Source organism: Emys orbicularis, chromosome 3, assembly GCF_028017835.1.
Source record: "Emys orbicularis isolate rEmyOrb1 chromosome 3, rEmyOrb1.hap1, whole genome shotgun sequence".
In the NCBI taxonomy this organism is placed as follows: Eukaryota; Metazoa; Chordata; order Testudines; family Emydidae; genus Emys; species Emys orbicularis.
Genome location: NC_088685.1, coordinates 213,480,356 through 213,501,586, shown reverse-complemented (window position 1 = coordinate 213,501,586; position 21,231 = coordinate 213,480,356). Strand labels below are relative to the sequence as shown.

At 47.2% G+C, this 21,231-nt stretch overlaps 1 protein-coding gene across 1 annotated transcript in view; it reads left to right on the top strand.

Annotated features, from left to right (window-relative positions):
* The first annotated feature begins 10,244 nt into the window (after nt 1-10,244).
* ARHGEF33 (Rho guanine nucleotide exchange factor 33) overlaps nt 10,245-21,231 on the top strand; it is a 35,891-nt gene continuing 24,904 nt past the window's right edge. Inside the window, 2 exon segments of the mRNA XM_065401504.1 lie at nt 10,245-11,982; nt 15,435-15,484. Of these exon segments, the coding sequence (XP_065257576.1) occupies nt 10,245-11,982; nt 15,435-15,484 (1,788 nt within the window).

Here is a 21,231-nt window from a genome sequence, read left to right as displayed (position 1 = left end):
AGAGTTTAACAAGCCATGAGGCCTCTCTCCTTGGGTAGGAAAGAGTCTAAAGGGGAAAGCAGATGGAAACCTACCCACCCACCTCTTCTTTGCCAGCACCTGGTCCTGGGAACATGGGGTTTTGTGCTGTCACCACATCCCTGTAGTCCCTCCTGGGACATGTGAGTTCAACTTGTTCTCTCTCCTTCAGCGTTTGCTCCGAGTATCTGCCTCAAGATCTAGCTCAATAACCCCCTTATACTTTTTCTGAAAACAGGGCTTGGATCATCCGACTCCTCATTGAACTCACATGCTAGTTATTCCAAAGCATGGGATCTTTTCAGTGCCCAGTAAAAGCCCTCTGAAGTGAGGCCAGAGCCAGAACGCCCCAGGGAGGACGCACAGCCATGGATTCAAACAAACAAGCAGGTAAATTGCACTCTTTGATAGAGGTGAACTAAAACATAAAGCCCTCTCCAGCAAGAGAAATCACTCCTTTGGAAAACACAACCCAGCTCTGTAAGAAAAGAGATCTTCAAAAGCTCGCAGCACTGCTCTGATGCTGCTCCTTCTGTAGGCAATGGGAAATCTACAGCTGACTTCACACCAGTGCTGAGGCCCAGATCCCTCAGAGGTATGTAGGCACCTCATTTCCATTTATTTCAATAGGAGTTAGGAACCTAAATACCTTTGAGGATTCGGGCCTGAGTGCTTTGGAAAATCCCACTCATTTCATCTAGAAACCAAAAATGTTTTACTCTAGTCTGGAAAAAAAAAAAGGAGGAGGAGGGTAGGAGGTAGAACTATTCCATTACCTTGCCAATTAACAAGTAAAAGCTAATAACCAATGTAGAACATATTTTAAGAAGTATTTCCATACAGTAATTAGGAGTTCAAAGGAGACCTACAAGGGCTTCATATCGGTCACATTCTTTGTATTGCAGATATTTTCAGTTTGAGAATCTGACAATGAATTGTGAATTACTCACCTGGGGAAAAGCTGATTTTATTAATGAAAGCATTTTAGATCACCTAGGTCTTCGGCCCCAGTTCTACAGGATACTTAAGCACATGCCTAACTTTAAGCACTGGCTGCTTAAAATAAAGCATGTGCCTAAGGCCCTTGCAGAATTGGGGCCTCATTCATTCATTACTTATACCTACCCATATGCTGTTAAAACCCTGTGGGGCTGGGGTGAATGGAAACGAACAACTGTGTTTTGGAAAAGTTGCGGTTAGATCATACAGTTCTTTCACATGCAAAACTCCTGTATATTTCAGTTCTGTGCAGAGATACATGCAAGGGTAGGTCCTTACTCCATAGCTTTGGAATTTAGAACAGAACCCATTTAAAATGGTTTGTTTTTAGTTTATTTATTTGAGATACATCGTATTTGGAGTCAAAACCAATGCCAAAGCAGTACTATAGCATCCTGGCCTACACGGACACCCTGCTGTTGGAGGTGAAGTCTTTACCAAGAGACATAAGGTCTTGAGCCCTTGATGATCTCAAGTCAATTTTCACAAGAGGGTTGATGTTAACCTCAATGTTCTGTGACCAAATTCCAATTTATGCCCCAATCCTGCAATCACTTCAGTATATACTTAGCTTTATGCATATGGGTAGTCCCTTGAAGTCAACAGGACTTCTCTTGTACGTACAGGTAAGCACATGCTTAAGTGGTTGCAGGTTCAGGACTTCAGCTTTCACTGGCCTGCCTGAATTCTTCTTGCAGCTTCATTTGGATACAGTGTTCTTCATTTTCCATCTTAAACTGTTGTGTGATGTTGCTGTCTGCTGTGGAGGAGCTGCCACTCGCCGCTTCAGAGGTGGCTGCATTTCTGTGTTGGTGAAGTAACTGCTGAACCTATGGCTTCAGATCTTTTAGGATGACAGGTAGAAAAAGCATTAGAAAAAGCTAAAGTATTTAAGTATATATTGATTCAGCTGTGGTATTAGTGTGTAAGTTTGAGCAATGGACAAGAGCCAGGCTTTGGTCCTACAGTCTCTGACCTTTCTCAGAAAGGGTCAAATTCCGATGGTGCAAAAGGATTTCAGAGGAAGGGCATAAATGAGAGCAGAGTACAGTTGTATTTTCTCCTCCAGATTCTGGGCTGTATCTCCACAGGCAAATTAAATTAAGCATAGGATCAATGGGGTTAATTTTTTTAATTAGTTTTACTAAATTAGGCCTGTGCACTCAGTCCCAGCTGAAATGGAAATTTACTCCAGGATGCCTTCAATTCGTTGATATCCCCACAGACTGCTGAGATTCATTTGGTGTCACAGCAGAAAATGAGAAGGTAGCCCAAGTATCTAACTTTCCCCAGCTCTGTGTTAGTGTGCTATGCCCTGGACCCGATGCGTGCGGCGAATTTCCAGTGGTAAGTGGGGATTTCAGCTGGATACCCGCTGACCTTAAAGAGGAGCTCTGCTCTGAACAGTGCAATGGTTGGGGGGAGGGTGTCCGGAGCCCTTCCCCATCTGCCCCTACTCGGGAGCAGGCTACAGAATCTGATGTAGAGTCAGCACTTCATAGAAGTGATCCTGATCCACACCCACTGAAGCCAATGGAAAGACCCCCACGGACTTTGGTGGGCTTTGGATTGGGGCCCATGTGTAACAAACCAGCATGAGAAAACACTCCAAAGGAGGCAGAGGAGGAGGGGAGCCATGGCCCTTCCTCTCTCATGTCTGCACTGGCCTGAGGAATTGGGTAGGAGCTCAGGAAAAAGAGTGCTGCCTTCACACACCCCTGAACACTCTCCCTCTGGAAATAATTCTGCCTCCCTGATCTTCCCAGGGGGGTGCATCCCTGAAGCACCTTTTCCTTGGGGCACAGTGCCACAGAGTCACCCTTGAGCCCTTCGTATTAAGACGTCAGAGAAGTGACCAAGTCTTTCCCCATTAGCTCATCAACTCCTGGATCCAGGATTCCTAAATACAAAACCACTGGATTCAAAGAGGAGTTCACTTCCCGGATTATGTCGTCAGAGGAGTTCCAATAGCAGCTGAGCCCTCTCCCTCTTATTCACACTCCCGGCTCCTCTCTGCTAGATCCATCAGTGGAGCATCAGTGCCTAGATTACTCAACAACAATTGCATTTGCCTTTGAGCTCCCAAATTAATTTCCTCATTGTCTTTTTAAGCTGTATTTATTAAAATAAATCTGCACTGTTGCCTGATTTTAGGGGATTAATATTATTGTTTATATAATATGGGTTATAGGCTCGCCAATTAATCTGATCAGAAGATAATATGGTTCTTGTCCCAGAATCAGGCTACACAGAGTTTTGCAAGGTCCCTGGGGATGTATGACAAAGACACTCACACTGAGAACAGAAATAGTCTTAAAGACTTTTATTGACATAAAGGGAAAAGTAATCAATCACAATTACAGAATAATAATAATACTGTTCTAGAGGTACATTTGATTAGATTAATATACTCACACGGTTCCTTGATAGCCTGGTGTAAGAGACAAAGGACCAGCCTCTTCTCTGGCATGTCAAAGAGTCCGATGCTCCAGGTTCCTCAATTCTCAAGTGGAAGATGAAGAATTTAAGAGAAGCTAGAGAGCTAGAAAGCTATAGAAAGACCCAAGAGAAGCTAACTTAAAACCTGACTAAAATTAACTAACTAAACATGGTGATTTGCCACTCTTATAGAGACTGAGAACTGTATGCTCACCTTCCATATCCAAACTTAATTTCCTCATCCACAAAATGTTAGGTTACGCTTACTCTATAGATTGGCTGTGACTGGAGTCCCAGGAGGGCCTCACAGAGATTGCTCAAACTGCAAAGAATGGGGCAGATAATCCCCAAAACTGGTGGTTATTCCAATACTTTGATTCACCCAGCCAGCAACAAAACAGCTTTTACAATACCTTACTGGTTACTCACAAGCCAGAATACAGTTCCTTTAAAGCAACCCAGCCTTGGGCTTCCACCCAGACAGCCAAGTCAATATGATGAGGATTACTGAAAATCTTGTTCATCGTATAAAATAGTTCTAACCAATCCCAAAGGATCAGATACATTACCCTCCAGGTAAATGAATATTTCAGATCTTACCCAAATATATGCTTACAGCCAATTCTTATTAACTAAACTAAAATTTATTAAAAAATAAGAGTGTGTGTTGGATAAAAGATCATTATACATACAGACATGAATAGAGTTCTTAGGTCAGTTTCATAGTAGAGATGGTGAGCTATAGAGTTGCAAAGAGCTCTTTCAGAATGAGTCCATGGGTTCAGTCCAGTGTTTAATATCAGGGTGCTCCAGAATGGAACTCAAGCTTCCCCTGATGAAGCATAAGGCGATTTGAGATGAAAGGATCAGGTCCCAAGAGAACTGTATACAGTTCCCGGGGAAGCCTCTTGACAGCATGCAGTCCTTGGGTGAACAATAAGCAATCATCCTAGCTTTGAAGTACACCTCCTATTTCCTAAGCATCACCGGTAATTAGCTACATGGATTAACATAAGGCAATTGCCTATTTCCTGCCATTTGCAGGTGATTTACCACAAACTTCAAAGAGAAGTTAAGAAAGTGATATCACTGCATTTACAGTTCATTTCAATCTTTTGATCTCTGAATTAACAGAATATAGTGATAGACAGGAACTGTTTGGTTACATTGTTAACTTCTCAGAATATATATGTAAACACACAAAAATTATCTACTAATATGTCTCTAAAGGTTGAATCTGGGTCAATTAGCTTGCTAGCTGTGTAACCCTTTCTGCCCTGTGTAACATGGCATAGTCATAGGTATTAATGACAATTAGTTCAGCCGCACATCTGTTATTTCTGGCCTGAACTGGTTTGGTGGTGGTTGTTGCCCTGTTTTTTGTGGTATACCTGTTAAGTTAAGTTTATAGAGGGCAATCGGTTGGCCCCTTATCTATGCCAAAGGTAAAAAGCATAAGTATACTAACTTGCTTCAGCTCATCATACAGGATGCGACCTGTAGGTTCCTCATGTTACTGCCAAAATACTCTAGTACAAATCTATAAATCTATTATAATAAAACAGGAAAGGGGAGACAGCCGGGGGATCACACACGCTCCCCCCTCAGGCTGGGGGGAGACAGCCGGGGGATCACACACGCTCCCCCCTCAGGCTGGGGGGAGACAGCCGGGGGATCACACACGCTCCCCCCTCAGGCTGGGGGGAGACAGCCGGGGGATCACACACGCTCCCCCCTCAGTCTGGGGGGAGACAGCCGGGGGATCACACACGCTCCCCCCTCAGGCTGGGGGGAGACAGCCGGGGGATCACACACGCTCCCCCTCAGGCTCGGGGGAGACAGTCGGGGGATCACACATGCTCCCCTCAGGCAGGGGATTTCAGTGCTAGTCTCACCATATTGGATTTTTTTTCTCAAAGACCTAGTTCCTGGATCATGAGAGTTTGTGAGACACTCAGCTTGCATTTTAAAACAGAAGTATGTTTCTAGTTCTCATGGTTGCGGTGAAAATCTTGAAAATGTGACCTGAGTGCACCCTGCAGGGCCAGAGCCAGAAAGCAAAGCAAAGAACCCTATTTAAAAAAAAAAAAAAATCATAATTTTTTAGGCCAATCTCATGATTTCAGGGTGCTGAGTGAGGTTGGCAATACCGCACATCACTGTACCTTGCATACTGCCTCTTTCTCTTATTTCATCAGACAGGTTCGGCATCAAGCAATGCAGACCAGTCCTGAGAGTGTTGCAACACACCCACCAGACCTTTAGGGCTGGAGGCACAACTAAAACTAGGCTGGACAACACACCCGACAATGTCGGAATGTGTGTGTGTAGGGAAGAGATGAACGTGAAGACCTAATAATTCTTCTGTCTCTTATTTCCATTATTCCGTGGAGAATTAGCTCATGTTTCCCTGAATCAGGGCATCACAGACTATAATAGGGCAATGCACAGGTGTCCTGTTTTCCTTGACAGTCGTCCAGTTCCCCCCCAGGGGCAAACTAATCAGGGCTCGATTATGTTGTTTAAGGCACAGAGGGGCTGAGCAAGGCTGCCCAAGGAGGATGCTGGGAGGCACTGCGCCTCAGAAAGCTCCCCAATTGCACTGCGGGGAACAATTTGCAGCCACTTGCTCTGAGGTGCAGCCCCTGTACTTCTTTGAGTGCTGGGAGTTGCGATCCAGGAAGCTCTAACATGTCCACTCCTCCTCCCCTGTGCAGTCGCATTAGGGCTAGGAACAATCTAGCCCTCAGACTTTAGCTTCCTACTTCATATGTGTGGCAACAAGGTCCTTGGAAGTAGGGTACCTGTTCACTGATCCCATAAACAGAGTTCGCTTAAACCCCAGAATTGGATACAGGGTGGGAATTCAGTGCAGATGCTGCATGAATTAAGTGTCACAGGCCAGCATGAGAGAAACCAATAGTAACAGAACAAAGGAAAAGTATCGGCATGTACCAACATATGCCCCGGTCTTTTCACCTGCTCTCCGAGCTCTCCAGGTATTAGCACTGCTCTGACAATGAGATTGATTAAAGGATTAGAAAAACTTGCCTTACAGTGACAGAGTCAAGGAGCTGTTGTATTCACTTAGGTGGAATATGGGCCAACGGTGTTAATATGAGCCAGTCACTCTATCCAACATTACACAGTGTTAAACAAGGTCCAGGGTTTGGTATACAGAGACCTCAGCCTGCTTAGTACCACGGCAAACACACCATCAAACAGCCTTTTAATAGTTTATTAAAGATACAGAAAAGAAAGAAATACAGTTAAAGCATTTGAAATGTAAATTATTAATTACGGCTTTCAGTGTAACAACATCCCTTGTTCCCTTTCCCTTTGGCTAGAGAGAGAGGCTTTAGAAGGAAAAAACCCATTTGACAGTCTTTAAGCTGGTATTAAAGATGGTAATAACTGCCCTTTTGGGGAAAAGAGAAGCAGCTAGTTGAGATGGGTTGGAGCCGTCATTGCTGCTGCTGTTGTTAAAGTCTGATCCTGTTTTGTAGAAGACAAAACAAGAAACAAACCCGCAAAAGGGGAAAGAAAAGAACAGCAAAGATAGGAAATCTGTGTGTGTCTGGTGTTGACTCTTACTTGCAACCTCATTACTGGATAAACACAAGCACAGCACATGGTCTGATTAGCCACGCCAAAACTCATACTAGCATCAGGCTGTTTAGGGCATTGCTTTCAGCTGCCTTTTTTGGTCTCAGGCTTACAGCTATGTTGCAAAATACACAGTCTTGGCTGGCTATGCCAGAGTCTTGTTAGAAGGAAAAAGGAGAGGGATGGGAAAGAGAAGAAATAGAGAGTGAAGAAGGAAAAGGATACCCATGGGGGAGAGAGAGACAAAGTCTCACATCCCAGGTTGTATTCAGGATTCAGCCAGAGCCAGTAGAGGTGCTGGTGTCATCTGGGTCCCTCTTTGGCCCGGTTATCTCTCAGGACTGGGGTCCTAGGAGATGGTGGGTGTAGCGGCCATGATGGTAAGGTTCAGTCTAGTAGCCAGTTTTCCTCCCAAGGTCTCTTTCTTTAAGGACCCAGGAAGGGAATGGTGGGTACAATAGCCTGTCCCTTCATTATTTTGTCCATCAATTAGGGCTAGTTTCCAACACACCAGTTTTGGTTCACTGATTTCTGGTTCCACACTTTTCTTGCTTACCAGGCATGATCCCAGTCCCTGAGTTACAGCAGCAGGCCTTTTTGTTTGTTCATTCCGTCTTTTTGTCCATTTCATACCTTTTCTTATAAACATTTGTTCTTCTTCGAGTGATTGTTCATGTCCATTCCAAGCAGGTGTGTGCGCGCCGCGTGCACGCCAGCCGGAAGATTTTTCCATAGCAGCGTCTGTAGGGTCGGCTCCGGCGCCCCCTGGAGTGGCGCCTTTATGGCGCTGTATATAGGGGCCAGCCGACCCCCCACCGCCCCAGTTCCTTCTTACCGCCGGTGACGGCTAGCTGGAACTTCTCTTGCTCTTTAGCAATCGTGACAGTGTTCTATAGTTCTTGTACATAGTTTATTAGTTAGTAGTTAGTGTTAGTGTTAGATAGTTAGGTGTCAGTTGGGGGGGTTTTCCCCAACTTTTCGTCGCCCCGCTGGGGCATGCCCGGGTCCCCAGGGTTCAAACTCTGTCGGGACTGCGGGAAGTTTATGCCGAAAAGTGATCCACACTCTTCGTGCTTGCGGTGCCTCGGGGAGACCCATCAAAGGGACAGGTGTCCTATTTGCAGGGCTTTTCACCCCAGGACTCTCAAGGATAGAGAGCAGAGACTTAAAGTCCTCCTAATGGAGGCGGCACTGCGGCCGCAATCGGATCCCGGACCTTCAGAGCCGGCACCCAGCACTTCATCCTCAGTGCGCAGTGCCCCGGCACCGGAGATAGGTCGTGAGGCCAAGGCCCCAAGACCCCGGCACCGCAGAGAGTCGGCGCATAAGAAATCGTCTTCGACAAGACACTGCTCTCCTTCGCCGGTGCCGGCTAAAAAGAACAGGCCGCGGACCGAGCAATCTCCCCATGGGGACTCTAAAGGTCGGGCGCAGTCCACGATTGTTACGGAGCAACCCGCGCCGCAGACCCATCCGGCCATCCCGTTGACTCCCGCCCCGGAGAGGGCAAGGTAGAGTCCGGAACGGTATAGATCCCCGGACATTATGGAGGAGGTCCGCCTCCCATCGACGCCTGAGGCGTTCGAGGCCGCCTCAGACCTCTTGAACCTTCCGGTGCCGGCGTCACCGCACCGGTGCAGACAACCTCCGGCTGCCGCCGGGCCCCAGTATCACTCTAAGGGTAAACCGGCGATGCGCTCACCGCACTCTCCACGCGGCGCCACGGTAGCGGCACCGGCGCGAGCACCCCAGCCGGCGACTGTGGGTACCGCTCCTATTCAGAGACTTCTGACTCGGAGGCGGACTCCTACCGTTCTAACAGATCGAGGAGCAGATCGTCCTCGCGTAGGAGTGCCTAACCATACCCACCACAGTGGCATCAGCAGCAGGAGTGGCAACCACCTCCACAGTGGCCTTTCTGGACGCCATGGGCCTACCATCAGTCGGTGGGTCAGGCGTACGGGCCCCGCTCACGAACCGCTTCTGTCTCCTCAGCGTCTGGGGCACCGCCGCTAATGCCACCGCCACCAGCACCGCCGTCTGACAGGAGTGTGCCACAAGGCATTACGGCACCCCCTGGTCAAACAACGGCACCGACAGGGGCTTTGCTTCCTTCAGCGCAGGCACCGCCCAGCACTCCTCGGCGTTCGGTGGCGACCCCGGTACCGGCCGCGGTGCCGCATCTTGAGCCCGCACCGGCCGCGCAGCCGGAGTACCGTGTGCCGCAGGCCCTTACAGAGGGAGACGTGCTAGATGAAGGGCAGCTACATGGAACATCTTCCTCTTCATCTCCAGATGAGGCAGTAGCGGGAACTTCTGCTACTCCGGCTTTAGAGGATAATAGACTCCTCCAACAGCTCCTTACTCGAGCGGCCCAGAGCCTCTCGATACAGACGGAACAGATCGAGGTGGACACCGATCCTGTAATTGATATCCTGGCCCCGTCAGGCCCATCTAGGGTGGCCCTACCCCTCATAAAAACCATTGCGGACACAACCCGCACCTTGTGGCAAACTCCAGCCTCATTGGCCCCTATAGCCAAAAAGACTGAGAGGCGGTATTTTGTCCCAACCAAGGGCTATGAACATCTTTACACGCACCCCCCGCCGGACTCCCTGGTGGTGGATGCGGCCAACCAGAGGGAGTGACAAGGTTTTCAGGGATCCACTCCTAAAAATAGAGAGGCTAAAAAGTTGGACCTCTTCGGACGTAAGGGCTATTCAACGGGGGGCCTACAGTTGCGTATTGCCAATCAGCAGGCCATAGTGAGCCGGTATGGACACAACACGTGCTCGGCTTTGTCTAGATTTACGGACCTCCTCCTGCAGGATTCATGAACCGAGTTCTCGGCCCTTGTCGAGGAGGGCAGATTAATTACTCGAGCTTCCCTTCAGGCAGCCTTGGACGCAGCCGATTCGGCCTCGTGCACGTTGGCTACTGGTCTCGTACAGGCACGGAGCCTGGCTTCAAGTTTCCGGCCTTCCTCATGAAGTCCAACAGACTATACAGGACTTACCTTTCGAAGGGCCCACGCTTTTCTCAGAAAAGACAGACAAACGGCTCCATAGCCTAAAGGACTTGCGGACCACCCTCCGTTCTTTAGGCCTACACACCCGTTACTCAGTGTAGGCAGTTTAGGCCGCCACAGGCCCCGCGTCCATATCAACCTCAAAATCGAGGTGATGCCCTGTGCAGAAGACTGCGGACTGGCAGGAGGAGGCAACAACAGCAACCCTTCGGACAGTCTTCTGCCCAACCAAGGCCTCCGCAGGGGCCTAGACCACCATTTTGAGGGTTCAGTCGAGGACGGCCTACCGGACAGATCTCTGGATCCTCCCAACCTTACCTTTTCATCACGTCTGTCCCCCTTCTATCGTGCGTGGGCCCGGATCACGTCAGACGCTTGGGTGCTTCGCACGGTAGAGGAGGGATATTCTATTCAGTTTTCCTCCCTCCCGCCCCACCAGCCCCCCTCCCCGTCCCTCTTCAGGGACCCCTCTCACGAGCAACTTCTCCTTCAAGAAGTTCAGTCCCTCCTTACAGCAGGGGCAGTGGAGAAGGTGCCTCGAGAACTACGGGGCAAGGGCTTCTATTCTCGATATTTCCTAATACCGAAAGTGAAAGGGGGCCTCAGACCTCTTCTGGACTTGCGGCGTCTCAACAAGTTTGTCAAGAAGCTCAAGTTCCGCATGGTCTCCCTGTCCTCCATCATTCCTTCCCTGGATCCAGGAGACTGGTATGCCGCCCTCGACTTAAAGGATGCATACTTCCATATCGCGATAATCCCTCGCCACAGGCGTTACCTCAGGTTTCTCGTCGGCAACGTTCATCTACAGTTCACGGTCCTACCCTTCGGTCTATCAGCAGCCCCAAGGGTCTTCACAAAGTGCATGGCAGTCGTGGCAGCCTTCCTCCGCAGTCAAGGGATCCAGGTATTCCCTTACCTGGACGATTGGCTCATCAAGGGCAGGACCAAGGCACTCGTGGAGGCTCAGGTGGTCTTCATCAGGCACACCTTCAGCTCCCTCGGCCTCTTACTCAACGAGGCCAAGTCCACTCTTTCTCCAACACAAAGAATCGAATTCATAGGAGCACTTCTGGACTCGACACAAGCCAGAGCATATCTCCCAGAGGCCAGATTCCGAACTTTGTCCAACATCATTCTCGGCCTCCAAAGTTACCCTACCACCACAGTAAGAAGCTGCCTCAAATTACTAGGGCACATGGCAGCATGTACCTATGTCGTCAGACACGCCAGGCTCAGACTGTGCCCTCTCCAATCTTGGTTGGCAGGGGTTTATCGGCCAGTCAGGGACTCCCTAGACTCAGTGGTGACGTTACCTCGTCCAGTGTTGGACTCCCTCCAATGGTGGCTCGACCCACGGGTGGTCTGCGCGGGGGTCCCTTTCCTCGAACCAGAGCCCTCCCAGACCCTGGTAACGGACGCGTCGGATCAGGGATGGGGTGCACATCTGGGCCACCTCCGGACCCAAGGTCTTTGGTCGAGGGAGGATCTTTCATCGCACAACAATGTCAGGGAATTGCGAGCGGTACGCCTCGCATGCATGGCATTCAAGTCCCAGCTCGCGGGCAAGTGTGTTTCTGTCCTCACAGACAATACTCCAACGATGTTTTATATCAACAAACAGGGTGGGGCTCGCTCCTCTCCCCTTTGCCAGGAGGCCCAAGCATTACGGGACTTTTGCGTACAGAACGTAATTCACCTGATAGCATCCTACCTCCCCGGCACGCACAACGCGCTCGCGGACACTCTCAGCCGCTCGTTCCAGGGTCACGAGTGGTCTATCCGCTGGGATGTAGTTCTCTCAATTTTCCGACTCTGGGGTCATCCCCGAGTGGACTTGTTTGCTTCCAACGAGAACAGGAAGTGTCGTCAATTCTGCTCCCTCATGGGACACAGTCAGGGATCCCTATCAGATGCGTTTCTCCTCTCTTGGGCTGACGGGCTTCTTTACGCCTTCCCCCCGATTCCCTTGATTCACAAGGTGATCCTCAAGGCCCGCAGAGATCACACTCAACTCATCCTCATAGCTCCTGCGTGGCCACGCCAGCATTGGTACGCGTCTCTCCTACACATGTCTACGAGGGTTCCACTCAAGTTGCCCCTACTACCGGACTTGATCACGCAGGATCGCGGTCGCCTCCTTCACCCGAACCTGGAGTCACTCCACCTTACAGCTTGGATGCTCCATGGCTAAACCCACTGGAGTTACAATGCTCCCATCAGGTCAGACAGGTCCTGTTGGGAAGCAGGAAGCCGTCGACAAGGTCTACGTATTTGGCCAAGTGGAAGCGCTTCTCCCTCTGGTTTATACAGCACGGTCAGGGCCCCTTGCTCGCCCCGATACCTCTCATCTTGGACTATTTGCTACATCTGAGACACCTGGGACTAACTCTCTCATCGATTCGAGTCCACCTTGCTGCAATCTCCGCATTCCACCCTGGAGAGGGGGGGACCTCAGTGTTTGCAAACCCACTTGTTGGACGGTTCCTTAAGGGTCTTGACAGATTGTTCCCACATATCCATCAACCTGTCCCTGCTTGGGACCTCAATTTGGTCCTGTCTGTCCTCACGGGGGCCCCATTCGAGCCGCTGGCTTCATGCTCGCTGTTATACCTCTCATATAAGGTCGCGTTCTTGGTGGCTATCACATCAGCACGGAGGGTATCGGAACTCAGAGCTCTGACATCCGAGTCTCCATACACCGTCTTCCACAAGGACAAGGTCCAACTCAGGCCGCATCCTGCGTTCCTACCTAAGGTGGTTTCCCCATTTCACATGGGTCAAGACATTTTTCTCCGTGTTTTATCCCAAACCGCACTCCTCGGCTAAGGAGCGCAGGCTGCATTCTCTGGATGTTCGCAGAGCTCTCGCGTTTTATATAGAAAGGACGAGACCCTTCAGGAAGTCGACCCAACTTTTCGTCGCTGTGGCTGACAGTAGGAAGGGGCTCCCGGTCACGTCACAGAGGATCTCGGCTTGGATCAGAACCTGTATCCAGGAGTGCTACAGTCGGGCCAAGATACCAGCCCCGCCTATCACGGCCCACTCCACAAGAGCGCAGGCCTCTTCAGCTGCGTTCCTGGCCCACATCCCAACACAGGAAATTTGTAGAGTGGCCACCTGGTCCTCAATCCACACCTTTACGGCTCACTACGCCATTACGCACCAGGCTAGGGAGGATGCTGCATTTGGCCGTGCAGTCCTCCAGTCTGCAGTGACCTCCGACCCCACCCCCTAGACTTGGGCTTGTGAGTCACCTGCGTGGAATGGACATGAACAATCACTCGAAGAAGAAGAAACGGTTACTCACCTTCTCGTAACTGTTGTTCTTCGAGATGTGTTGTTCATGTCCATTCCAATACCCACCCTCCTACCCCTCTGTCGGAGTATCGGCAAGAAGGAACTGGGGCGGTGGGGGGTCCGCTGGCCCCTATATACAGCGCCATAAAGGCGCCACTCCAGGGGGCGCCGGAGCCGACCCTACGGACGCTGCTATGGAAAAATCTTCCGGCTGGCGTGCACGCGGCGCGCACACACCTGCTTGGAATGGACATGAACAACACATCTCGAAGAACAACAGTTACGAGAAGGTGAGTAACCGTTTCTTGTTGTAAGTTATTGGGACATGTTATGCACTTACACTCATTTTTTACAGCTGAATGCAACCAGGGTAAGTTTTTAGGTCCAATTATCACAACAGAGCTCAATCTATTTAGCTTAACAAAGAGAAAGTTAAGGGGTGACTCGGCAACAGTCTAAAAGTACCTACATGGGGATCAAATATTTAATAATGGGCTCTTCACTCTAGCTGACAAAGGTATAAGAAGATCCAATGTTGAAAGTAGACACATTCAGACTGGAACTATGGCATACATTTTTAACAGTGAGGGTAATTAACCTTTGGAACAACTTACCAAGGATGGTGGTGGATTCTCTATAATTGGCAATTTTACAAGGTATAACAGATACAAGTAAACCATGCCTGCTCAATGTGGCACTCTGTCCCCCTCTAGTAGTTCCTAGGCCAGCAGGAAGCTGATGAGCCTGCTACAGGCTTGGCTGACAGAGGTGTCTTTTAGCTCAGGTAGTAGAGGCTTATGCATTAAGAGCAAGAGGTCTCAGGTTTGATCCCAAATTATTTGTAATATTTCTTTGATAAGTCTACTTTCAAAGTCATGCCCCTGATCAGAGTGGATTCTGGCAGGCCAACCATAGTGCACAAAGTACTTGTCTCATAATATCTTGGCTACAGTGGGTAGCACATTGGGGGACGCTTGGGCGTATCAAGTGAAATGATCCATTACCACTAATACGTTAGTGTTCCCTTTGTTCTCAGGTTCTAAGGACAGAAAGTCAATACACACAAGATTCATGGGTCCCTTGCTATGGATGTTAACTAACTGGACAGATGGTTTGGGTGCCGTCTTCGGAGCTAAACATCTGGCACGATTCTTATAATATTCCTCTCCATCCCTTGCTAATGTGGGCCAATAGTCCCTGCTTCTTACTATTCAAGTGTCCAAAATGCCTTCCTTCATCATGCAAGGTCTTCAGTGGAAAAATCAGCTTTCTGCAGAAATGAGACTTTTTGAAAAAAAAACCCAATTTTCCATCAAAGAACAGTGTCGATGAAAAATTTTCAACCAGCCTTAGAGTAAATCACCTAAGCATCTAAGTCACTTTTGAAAATGGGATTTATGCTTCTAAATCACATAAGTGCTTTTGAAAAATCTTAAACCCTGTCTCATAATACAAGAGCAAGGGGGAATTCAATTAAACTGAAACCAGCACATTTGAAGCTAATAAAAGGAAATATTTTTTTAGAAAACCCACAACACAATCAATCTGTGGAACTCATTGCCACAAATCATAAAGGCCAAGAGCTCGGAAGGATGCTAAAGAAGGATTGAAAAATTTATATTGATAATGGGAACACGTAGATAGGATTTAAAAAAAACAAACAGAATTTTTAATAATAATAAACCATAATGCTTCAGGGCATACACCAACTACTTACTGATGGTGGTTAGGAAGGAACTCTTAGTGGGCAGGAGTCATAATTGTGTATTAGGGGGTTTCCTGCAGTTTCATATGAAGTATCCAGACCTGGCTATTGTGAGAGATTGGATACTGTACGAAATGGACCTCTGGGCTGATCCACTCTGGCAATTCTCATGTTATAACTGCAGCTGATTTTGCAAACTATGTGGTCTCCACATCTTCCAGAACAGGACTAAGTCCTGAAAAGAGATTTGCATCTGCGGAGGATGGCACAGCACTCTGCTCCAGTTATTTATAGCAATCATAATAAGTCATTTTAATTGACTGCAGTTCTTTATTCCCACAGGAGAAACTGAAAATGTGCCAGTGAGTAACCCTGCAACACAGATTTCTCAGGTAAAGACAAGCAATATGCCCTGAATAATTCCAAGTTTAAAGAATGAAGAACAGATTAATAGTCTTTACAACCAAAATTCATTCAAAGGAAAAATACAGGCAGATGTGCACATTGCATGGACAAATGTTATGAACTGGCCGTCCTTCTGAAAGGTGTTTCCGTCTGACCTCTTTGCTCACAGCCAGGTGCAAATTAGATGACTGATTTGTGATCTCAGCCAAGTAATTAGATGTCACCATCCCATCATTTGGGTGCACACACACTTGTGAGTGCAAAACGAGAGACAGCTGATGAACACTCAAGCACATTGGCTTCAGTAGGGGGGTTGCTCCTTCCCTTCCTGAGCTGCACTCTGCTCCTTGTCTATCGCCAAAGATCTGGGTCTGTGTTAATCGTTCAGTATAAAGTTCCCAGCTCTATGACGTAACTTTCTTCAAATTGCAGTGAGGCCCCATTTTAACTGCAGTTTACAAAATATATATATATATATATATATATATATATATATATATATATATATATATATATATATATATATATATATATATATGTACAAGTTGTGGGGAATAGTTTTAAAATGCAGACTGCTTGTAGCATAGTTTCAACACTTCCATCCCCCACTGTTGCTCTTACCCCTGCCACTTTCCCCCTCCTTTTCCCTCTTTGCCACTACTATCTTTCCCTCCCTGTGCTGCTAGTAACAGTTCTAGGGCCAGATCCTCAGCTTGCATAAAGCAGCATAGCCCCACTGATTTCAAGTCCCTGAAGTCAATAGAGTTACACTGATTTACACCAGGTGAGGATTCGGTGTATAGCTCTAGGACCAGAAGGGGTACTAATCTCTGCCATTAGAAACATGATCATCAATAAATGTAAGACTCTAGTAGCTCTTCTAGCATCTAATAGTAGTATAGCTATTAGCTAGTCCATGATAGGACAAGGCATCAGGCCGTTCCACTGGGGATAGGTGGGAAAATTAACTGAAATTGCCCAGGTGCTTAGGGTTTGCGGAAAGTCCTGGCAGTAATATTTCTGTGAAATTACAATTTGCATATGGGCTCATTAACAAGAGATGAGAGCCATGTGCTGAGTAACGTACCATTTATTTATAACTTCAGAACAGCAGCATAAGAGGGTAGGATACACAATGATGCTTGGTTGAGGCCTGGTGAGGCAACTAAAATAATAATAAATAATAGAAATAATTAATAATAATGGAGTTGGGAGAGGGAAGTTTTCAGGCCTAGTTTCTTGTATTAATTGTTTCCAAACAGTATAGTTAATAATACCCTGTGTGGTACGCAGTTGTTGTTGCAGCCATGTTGGCCCCAGGATATTAGAGATACAAGGTGGGCAAGGTAATATCTTTTATTGGACCAACTTCTGTCGGTGAGAGAGACAAGCTTTCGAACGAAACAGAGCTCTTCTTCACGTCTGGGAACTAACTCAAGGTGTCACTGCTAAATACAAGATTTGAACAGATTGTTTTTCGTAAGTAAACAACACACATTTCAAGGGAACCATTCCAGGTGATGTGACCCATGAACATCCCTCCAGTCATGAAGGCAGGGGGGAAACAGTCCATGATTTTTAGTGTCTAGCAAAGTTATGAATTTAAACTCCCAGGCTCATCTTTTGAAAGTGTTCTGCAGGTTTCTTTCGAGGATGAGGACAGATAGATCAGATATAGATTGATGGCTTTGTGAAAAGGGTTCACCCACAGGTGATATGGTGTTTTTGTCTTTTATCATTTTCCTGTGTGAGTTCATTCGAGAGCATAGTGATGGTCTGGTTTCTTACACATAGTTACTATTGGGGCATTTAGTGCACTGGATGAGGTACACCACATGTTGTGATAGGGATGTGTAGGACCCATGGATCTTGAAAGGTGTCTTGTGGGGGGGGGGGGGTGTTGATCATCATAGAAGTGGAGATATGTTTGCAGGTTTTGCATCTGCTGTTCTGGCATGGTCTGGTGCCGTTTTGAGTTGGGGTGTCCTGGTCTTTGGGGAGCTTGCTTCTGATGACGACTTTGAAGAGGTTGGGGGGTTGTTTGAAGGTCAGAACAGGGGGTTCAGGAAAGATTTTTTTCAGGATGGGGTCCCCATCGAGTATGGGTTGTAGCTGTTGGATGATATCCCGTATGGGTTGCAGTACGGGGTGGTACGTGACAACTAGTGGTGTGCAGACAGAGCGGGTTTTATTTCTGTATTGAAGCAGGTTTTCTCGGGGTATTTGGGTGGCCTGTTCCATGGTGCTATCTACTTCTCTGGTGCAGTGTCCTTGTTTGGAGAAGGCAGTTTTGAGTGTGTTAAGATGTATATCCTGGATTTTCTCCTCAGAGCATATTCTGTAGTATCTCAGTGCCTGGCTGTAGATAACAGATTTCTTGATGTGTTTGAGGTGGTTACTAGATCTATGAAGTAGTTGTGGTGATCTGTGGGTTTCTTGTATATAGTTGCCTGTAGAGTTCCATTGTTGAAGTTCTTCATGGTATCCAGGAAGTGGATGCTGGTGTGGGAGTGTTCCAGAGAGAGTTTAATAGAAGGATGGTGATTGTTGATGGAAATCCATGAGGGAGCTGAAGTCATTTGTCCAGATGATGAAAATATCATCAATGTATCTCAGGTATATCATTGATTTCATGGTGCATTTGTCCAGAAATTCTTCAAGGTGCCACTAAGAGGTTGGGATATTGGGGAGCCATCATAGTACCCTTGGCTGTTTCCATGGTTTGGACAAAGCATTTGTTGTTGAATGTAAAATTGTTATGCGGGAGGATGAAATGGATGAGTTTGACAATGTGTTTGGAGTGGAGATCTGAGGGTTGTCCACTGTCTTGTAAATATTTGAGGCGGGCAGCGATGCTGTCTTTGTGAGGGATGTTGGTGTACAGGGAGGTGACATCCATGGTAGCAAGGAGGGTGTTCTGAGGGAGGTTGTTGATGTTGCGGAGTTTGTTGAGAAAGTAGGTTGTGTCCTGGAGGAAGCTGGCCCTTTGTGTGAAGAGTGGTTTGAGGATAGCGTCTGAGTCCCGATATTGCTTCAGTAAGAGTGCCGTGGCCAGATATAATGGGTCTGCCTGGGTTCCCTTGTTTATCTGGGGAAGGATTTGATGATATCCTTAAATTGGGTAAACTGTGGTGTGGGGTTGTCTTTGAGTTTGTTATAGTAGGTGGTGTTGGAGAATTGTTGGTTGGCCCTCATTAATGTATTCATTATGATTGAGGCAGACAAAGGGGGCACCACTATAATCCTGTGGAAATTCCTATTTCATTCTGCTTTTTTCCCCCTTCCCAAATAACTCTGGAAGTGCATGTCCAGGGATTGAACAGAGATAATGGATGGAATTAAGGGTAGATTTGGAACAGACGCTGCCCAGGGGTACCTAGGGTTGTGATGCACCTCACCACCACTGACCCTTAGCATAAGGAAGACGTATCTGTGCTTGCTGTGAAACAGCTCCCAGAAACCACCAATCTCTGGCAACACAAGCACTGCCCTCCAGGCCTCCTCAGTTCTCGCTCTCTGTGTACCAGTAGCAATAGGCACACACCAACTCCCGAGTCCTCGGAGTGTTCCCTGCAGCATCCAGCCCCTTATCCCCTGGACACACTCAGAACTACCAGGCCTCCCTGTTCCCAGTTTGAAAGATTCAGCTCAGGAGCAGCAGTTTGCTTAGCACCACAGCACTTAGATCTAGTTATAGAGAAAAGAATAATAAGTTTCTTGTCAAAGGATGGCAACTTCCTGTAGAGGATTTAAAGATGTATCCCATATTGCGTTTCTCATTAGGTCACACATTTTATAGGCACTCATTCTGACTCATTCCAGCACTTTTCCTGAGATTTCTAAATTTCAACCTGTACACCTCAGGGGTCATTTGAAACCTTTGCAAGACAGCTTTTTAAAATTCAGGATATATCAAAGCTTCTCCAATCAGCATTTCATTCAATACATTTAAAGCTTTACCCAGGAGTTGTGCAATCAGTCTGGGGACTGGCCTGTCTTCTGGAACTTTATGTAGTTCACTTAGCCTTTCAAAAGTGATGAGGTATTCTTCAGTACAGTCCGTTTCCTTGTATGCAGGGCACGACTTATCCCAGCTGGGTGTTCCTTGGATGGAGGGAGTAGCTGGGGATGGTGGAATCTGTCCTGCCTGTCCCTTATGCTCCGGGCCGGCAGTCTTCCCTTTTCTTGGGCTTCCATCTCTTTCAGTTCCATGGCCCGCCAATGTGCTGCTGCCTTTCTGCCCCCCTCTCCTTGGCTCTCATCTCTGCTTCCCACTTTCTGCTCAGCTAACCATATTTGGTGTCCACATTCGTGGTCTTTCTGCTCATTCTCCAGCCCGACCAGCTCTCACTTGGTAGTTGCTTTGTTGTCGCCCATGTTTATGCTTTACTTTTGTTCTATTTTCCTTTCCTGAAATAAACAAACAGAAAATAATAAAGCTGTAACCTTTCTTTTGACTGTTCCCACCCACCACACTTGAGAATCACTTAAAAGTGTTACACCAGTGATTGAAGTGCAAACCTCAGTTAAAATAACAAGCTTTGTATAAATCCTGCTTTGACTACATGACACTCTCATTCTGGGGTGCAATCCTGATCAGTGAGGGGTTGTGTCACCGCCTGCCCTGTAACCCTGGGTGCCTCACAATGCTTTGCTGTTGTAGCTCCCAGCCTGGGCCACTCACAAACAGCCTGCCACCACGCAGGTTACACCCTGAGTGTCTGTGTATAACCGTAGCCCTGGTCCAGCTGCCTGGCAGCAACACACTAGTCATACTCCGCCTTCCACCAGCCTTGGTTATTTTTTGGAGGGTGACCCCAAATTTCCCCAAACTGTGTGTTCTGCACTGTCAAGCTCTCTCCTGGACAGTTCAGATATTAAAGTTAAGTTGCTCCTATACAATAAGCAACAGTTTGCTACTTAAACTGGAGTTACCAAACAGTTCAGTTTAAACACAGCACTGGGTTGGTTTAGATTAAAACAATAAAACAAGTTTATTAACAAGAGAAGATAGTTTTAAAGTGAATTCAAATATAAGAGATGAAGTTAGAAGTGGTTACCAGCAACTAAAAGCTAAAACACACATCTAAAAGTCTAAAACTTAATCTAGCAAGTTTTGGTTCAAGGCTTTTGCTCAAGATGACCTTTCTCACCTACAGTCTTCCAGCAAGATGGTGCTGGTGCCTGTGTCTTCTCAGGTGAAAGAACTTGGGGTTCTCTGCCCTTCTCTCTTATAGTCCAGTGAACCTTTGAAATGGATTCTTCTGAAGATTAGCTTTCAAAGCAAAGTTTATGCAAAGAGTAAAGGAAGTGACAAGGAGTCTGGTGGTGAAAAAGGATCCATGTTCTTTCCTCCCACCTGGGTTTGCTGAAATGCTTGCTGTCTCAAGGACCCTATTTACTACTTTTATGGAAACTGAAGTAAACACACATTCCTTTGTTTAGAACAGGCCTGTTTAACAGACGTTGCCTAGGCAGGGCTGTGTGGTTTTGGACATGTGCTAATAACATCATACAGGGGATTTCATAACTTTACATATAATGTTGCTGCAGACATTTTACCATGATATTATTGACCAGAGAGTTATTAGTTTTCAAATGATACTTCACAAGGCATATTTTGTACAAAGATTATTACAATGGTGTGTAGGGTGTGAATTCAGGGGTGCTGTCGGTCACACTCTCCGAATGGAGCCAGGAGCTGAAGGTACTACTGCAATACAAACCACAGTCA